This window comes from Cheilinus undulatus, linkage group 17 (assembly GCF_018320785.1).
Source record: "Cheilinus undulatus linkage group 17, ASM1832078v1, whole genome shotgun sequence".
NCBI classification, from domain to species: Eukaryota; Metazoa; Chordata; class Actinopteri; order Labriformes; family Labridae; genus Cheilinus; species Cheilinus undulatus.
This window is the reverse complement of record NC_054881.1, coordinates 8,966,492-8,972,491: the sequence shown is the minus strand read 5'-3', so window position 1 is coordinate 8,972,491 and position 6,000 is coordinate 8,966,492. Positions and strand designations below refer to the sequence as shown.

The 6,000-nt window shown below is 40.3% G+C and overlaps 1 protein-coding gene across 1 annotated transcript in view; it reads left to right on the top strand.

Annotated features, from left to right (window-relative positions):
• Nucleotides 1-1,425: 1,425 nt before the first annotated feature.
• Nucleotides 1,426-6,000, top strand: part of jmy (junction mediating and regulatory protein, p53 cofactor) — a 55,385-nt gene continuing 50,810 nt past the window's right edge. Inside the window, exons 1-2 of the mRNA XM_041810728.1 lie at nt 1,426-2,395; nt 5,429-5,749. Coding sequence (XP_041666662.1) covers nt 1,877-2,395; nt 5,429-5,749 — 840 coding nt within the window. The 5' untranslated portion in view covers nt 1,426-1,876. The remainder of the gene's footprint in view (nt 2,396-5,428; nt 5,750-6,000) is intronic.

Below are 6,000 nucleotides of genomic sequence, written 5' to 3'. Positions count from 1 at the left end.
TTGCTGTAAATGAATACAAGAGCTGTTTAACTATTAAAACCAACTTTAACAGACACGTTTCACTAAAATATTCTGTAGGTATTAACAAACAGTGGGTACAGACATGTAAAGAGCCAACTTCACTTTGCATACTGTAAAACCAAAACAACCAAACCCAAAGAATATACAATAAACCACACAGGATATGCACTGGCGTTTTGTCTTTGTGTTAATTTTCTGTCACTTTGTGGGGGTTTTCATTAACTATCACGTTGCTGCACTTTGTGTTGATTTCAGGTCCATCTCCCTGTACATCTTTTTTTTTTTAATTTTAATTTATGTTTTAAATAGTAATAGCACTTTTTTTGGGTTGTTAAATGTCAGTCTGTGATTGTTTTGTACCTTTTAGAAATACTTTGTTGTTTTTGTTCTCTTTATGGTATTTTTTGTACCCCTTGGTGTTGTCTTGTACCTTCATGGTGTGTTATCTCTGAAGTTTGTCTGAAGTTGTTCAGTGCCAATTGAATCTGTCTCATATTTATATCTCTACAAGAAAAATAATTTTGATACGCCTGCTTTGTTTTTACATCATTTATTTTATGTCGTTCTATGGTTATGCGCGTTATCTTTATTTTGCTAGTCTTTGAGACTGTTTTATATCTCTCAGTTGTGGTTTTGCTCCCTTTTGTAGCATTTTATTGATATCTGTGGCAATTTTATTGCACTTTGTAGTTATTTTGTTTTCTGTGCCATATTTTATGTCTATCCAATGTCATTTTAATATCTGAGTGGTAATTTTTGTAACCTTATAGTAGTAACTTTTTGGTTGTTTGTGATATGACTCTACTGAGTTGCTTTGTATTAGTCAGGTCATTCTGCAATTCATCTCAAATAGGCCTATTAATTCAGAGACTCAAAATATAACAAATAAGTACCAAAACATACGAACACAATGAAATATATTGTGAAAAAAAAACTTACATGCATAAGCAGATGCACAAAAAAAAACCCCACAAAACACCTTTAAGGATAATAATATTAAAATGCAGTGCCTTGTTTTTGTACCACGTGTAGCCTATTTCCTTTATTGTAAGGTCAAAAAATATTATTTTACTTTAATTTTACCATTCGTGCCTACAAATCACGTTTGAACTTTAAACTTTATATTGTTAGATACATGTATAAATGGCAATCAATTTTTTTTGTTCTTTAAACTCGAGCTATACTTTGTTATGAAGAAATCTGTTTAGGTTAGGAATACCATTTACAACAGCTGAACAAAATGAACAGGGAAGTAAGAAAACAATAATCTATTTCTTTGCTTTACTATTCTTATCATGGACCTTGAACGCACCACTGCGGGGGGACGTCTGGTTCACGCGCTAAATCCCTCCCCGGATTTGACAACACGCACGCACCTTGAATGCTTGTAAACAGAAGCGCACACGTGACACTGAGAGCCGAGTCGCGCGACCGCATTGTCTGTGAACGGACAAAGAGCGACACAGTCAGCGTTATCACTGAGCTCGAGCGTCGGCCAGGTTTACCGGACAGGTGCCATGACAGCGGACATTCTCTGCTCCAGGATGAAGCCGAGTCTCCTCCGTCGCTTAAACCGCTGAGTCTCAGCGAGTTTGACCGTTTGAAAAACCTCCATGTCCGGATCTGAAATCCGACCGTTTGGAGGGATAACGACGTTAGCTGCGTTTTCACCAGCTCAGCAGGGTAAACAAAGCTGGGCAGCCTTTGTTTCACCTCTTTATTTAGCTAACGGCTCCAGTTAGAACTTACATTAACGGTTAATGATCAGCGCTAACGGTTGGTAGCAATTAGCATCGAGATTTTTTTTTTTCAAGCCAACGTTAATCTACTTGTCTTGTTTTACTGGCTGGATGAGATGTCATTCACAATGGAGGATAACTTGGAGTCAGGATGGGTGTCCGTCCGACCGAAAGTCTTCGACGAAAAAGAGAGGCATAAATTCGTTTTCATCGTGGCCTGGAACGACATCGAGGGAAAGTTCGCCATAACCTGCCACAACAGAACCGTACAAAGACGGAGCACTCTCCTGGACCTCGACAGCGGCTCATACGTCGCCGCGCAGCTCTCTACAGCGGGGGAAAAACGCACCAAAAGTCCCGTCAAAACAAAGACGGATGATCAAACGGGTAAAGTTAGACCACACTCCATCCCTAAAGGAAAGCCCTCAACAAAGGCTGTGAAAGTGGGTGCTTCAAAGACATCAGAGTGCATTAGCACTACACTAGGCTCGTGGGATATTGTGACACCTAAAGTAATAGATATGGAGATCCTGGATCCGGTGGATGTGACGCTTTCTCCGGATGATTCAGACCCAGGAGACACCGACAGCAGTGTCCGTGAGGACTTCAGCTGGGCCGGGTTATTCTCCTTCCAGGTAGGGATGCACCGTAGTGGATCAATATGCCAATATTTACAAACACACATGTATACAAACTTTTGTATGGTAAATAACACCAAGTCTATTCTGTATCAGAATTTACCTGTTACTATTATTGTGACACTAAGCAACGACCATTTAAATTTATATAATAAAAATCGTTAAGATCAAACAAATAGGCAGGGCTAAACAAACATGATTGATATGACAGAAGCCCCAGGTGGATATTAGGGCTGCATCTCATGTATTTGATTAACACTGTAACATATAAACCACTTTGAAAATCAATAAATGGAAATAAATACAGGAAGAATAAACATGTAAAGATAATAATAGATAAAATGGTAACCACTTAAACTTGATTATCTTGTCTTGTTGATTATGGGATGCCAAAATTGTAATTACTTGAAGTTATTGACATGTAGCCAGCTAAATGATCCCTGTGGAGTTGGCACAAGCATCATGAGTCAGTTAAATTTTTAGAATGCTTTATCAGTCCCACAATCCTAGTCCAGTGCTCTGTCTGCAGCAGTTTTACTCAACCCTGATGACCCAAAGAGCCAAATTGTTGAAAAATACCTTTGCAAGAGCCACAATCTAAGTAGGGAAAAGAGGCAAAAACGGCTTTAAGTAGCAATAAAGGTCAGTTAAAGGTGGCAAAATGGTCAAAGAGCAGCAAAAATGAGTGAAAATCAGAGAAACAGGTTCAGAAAGTAGCAGAAATAGGTGAGAAGTGACAAAAATCGAGTTATAGGTCGCAAAAAATGGTCCAAAAGTGGCAAAAACATGGCAAAAAATGAGAAAAAAGTGACTTAAATGGGCAAAAAGAAGTCAATAGTGGCAACAAATAGGAAAATAGGAAACAAGTGGTATTTTATGGCAAAAGGTACCCTAAATTGGCAAAAAATAGTGGAAAAGGGGCAATGATGGGATTAAAGTGGCTTAAAGAAGTTGCAAAATGGGCAAAAAATGAAACAAGTGGTATTTAATGGCAAAAGGTAGCTTAAATGGGCAAAAAGTGGCAATAAAATGGTGAATAGGGGCTTAAATGGGCAAAAAAGTAGGAAAAAGGTGGTATTTAATTGCAAAGGTAGCTTTATTGGATGAAAAGTGGCAAAAAATGGGATAAATGGGTCAAATAAGTTTGACATTAAAGCCTTCTGTATACGTCTTGGAACAAACTGATCAATGTGATTAATTTCTGAGGTCAAAGTTTCCCTTTTTTTAAAAATTTTATGGGGGAATAATATTTCAAATTAAGACGTAAAAGAGCCACAATTCCAAAAGAGCCACATTTGGCTCAAGAGCCACACGAGTATCACTGGTCTACACTGTAACACTGCAGCCTGCCATTAGTGGCTACTGTAGTTGTGTGTTATGACTTATGCCATGCTGTCATAATGCTTTTAAATCTGATGTAAACAACTACTAACTGGTAGCACCGATAACAACACGTGGAACAGCATGGGTTAGCACTGTTTTGACAGAAAAAAATGTAAATTGGTTTACAGAATGTATTTTACTGGCTTTGGGCATATGATCGGGATTCCTCCTGGTTGCCTCCCTGGGGAGGTCTTCCAGGCAGGTCACACTGGTTGGAGACCCCGGTAGACCCAGGACTTGCTGAAGGGATTATTTAGCTCATCTGGCCTGGGAATGCCTCGGAGTCCCCCAGGAAGAGCTGGAAAATATTGCTGGGGAGAGCAGTGTCGGGGTGGACTTGCTTAGCCTGCTACCACTGCGACCAGACCCCAGATAAGCAGAAAAAAATGGATAGAAACTATTTGTCTTGGTTCATCATTAATTGATATTGAAACTTGGTCAAGGGCCTGTCCACAGCAGTTGTTTTTGCAATGGAGACGCCCACAACCTCGATTTCTGAAAGGGCTGGGCATTTTCTACAGCTTTTTGATACAATTTTTGTTACGATACAGAGGCCAGGATGCAATATGTACCCCATTAGATGGTGATTTTGGATTATAAACATGCCCTAAACAGAATTCACCCCAGTTAGCAGTTACTTGGCCTTCGCTGGGGAACAGCAAAGGAAAAGAATTCAGGATCCCTGAGCTGTTGTTGCTAACTTCTAATTAGGCTGGTGTTTTGTTGTTTCGATGAGGATTGGTGTTGCTGCAGTTTTTTACCTTTTTTTTGTAAGCTTGCATTTTGTCTGGTTCACATCCAACTCCTGACTTTGTGGTCTTTGCTCTCAGGCTTGCTAGACCTTCTCATCCTTGTTACTGGTCATATGTTTTGATCTGAAGCATGCGCTGCAGCATGCAGTTTGGTGTCTACTGACACCTGTTGCCTTTTTGGTTAACTGCACCATAGGGGCAACACAAAGAAAATAACGCCAAGATGCATTACCAAGAAAACATACAGGTTACGTAAAGGAATTCCTTCTTAGAATTTGTAGCATCTGTTGACCTGGAAACTTGACCCTCATCAGATCAGTTTCTTCTCCACCATTGTTGTTGACAAAGCTGCTTCTTCTTGATTTTTATTGGCCAGTGAGGAAGGAGGGACATTGACGAGTGTGGGGCTGTCCTAGAGGCTAAACTTCTTTCAACAAAATGGCATTTCTATGGTCATGTCTACTCTTGGATTACCAAAAGTTTTACCACTACTAGTAAAACCAAGGTTCATCTGCCCCCACAAGAGGTACAAACAGACCTGTAATATCCTTGCAACTCACATGGGAGCTCAGTAGACCAGCTAAAACTTAACCATTAACATTTATTCTCCTTAACAAACTACATGTTTCACTCATATAGTCCTGAAAAAGTGCAGAATAAAACTAGCTGTAGCTCAGACTTAAAACCCCATTCCATATAACCCACATCTTAGAGTATAGTTCAGCTAAGGTAGTTCAATTGATTCTGCTAAAACTCCATGATGTTGTGCATTCATACATTCTGATATATGACCAGAATATCAACTGCAAATAATTTTTCATAACTGTTACTTCTTGAGTTTTTATCTGCCAAAAGCAATATCATGCTAATAACATCTTTGCGTCCCTTCTTCCAGGACCTGCGGGCAGTCCACCTCCAGCTCTGTGCCGTCAACTCTGACCTGGAGCCGTGTTTGCCCTCTTTCCCGGAGGAGCAGTCTGGCGTGTGGACGGTGCTTTTCGGTTCAGCTGGGGTGTCTCAGCGGGAGACAGACGCCCTGTGCTACCAGCTGCAGGTCTACCTGGGTCATGCCCTGGACACCTGCGGCTGGAAGATCCTCTCTCAGGTGCTTTTCAGCGAAGGAGACGACACGGAGGAGTACTACGAGAGCCTGAGTGAGCTGAGGCAGAAGGGTTACGAGGACGCTCTGGAGAGGGCCAAGAGACGCATGCAAGAGGTGACTGGCATGCTTTTATTTAGTTATTCACACGTAGAAAAAATAGTCTGCTATCTGAGCTTTTGACTTGATTATAATACATGTACATTGATTTCGTGATGTGGATTTTTATTTATTTTGATTGGCATTTTTTCAAAAACAGAGGTCCAAAGCACCTAATATCTGGTACATTTGTGGTTTAACTAACAGAAATTTCCCTCAAACTCCCACAGATTGTCTCAATGACAGATAAAACACTGGCAACTTGTCCG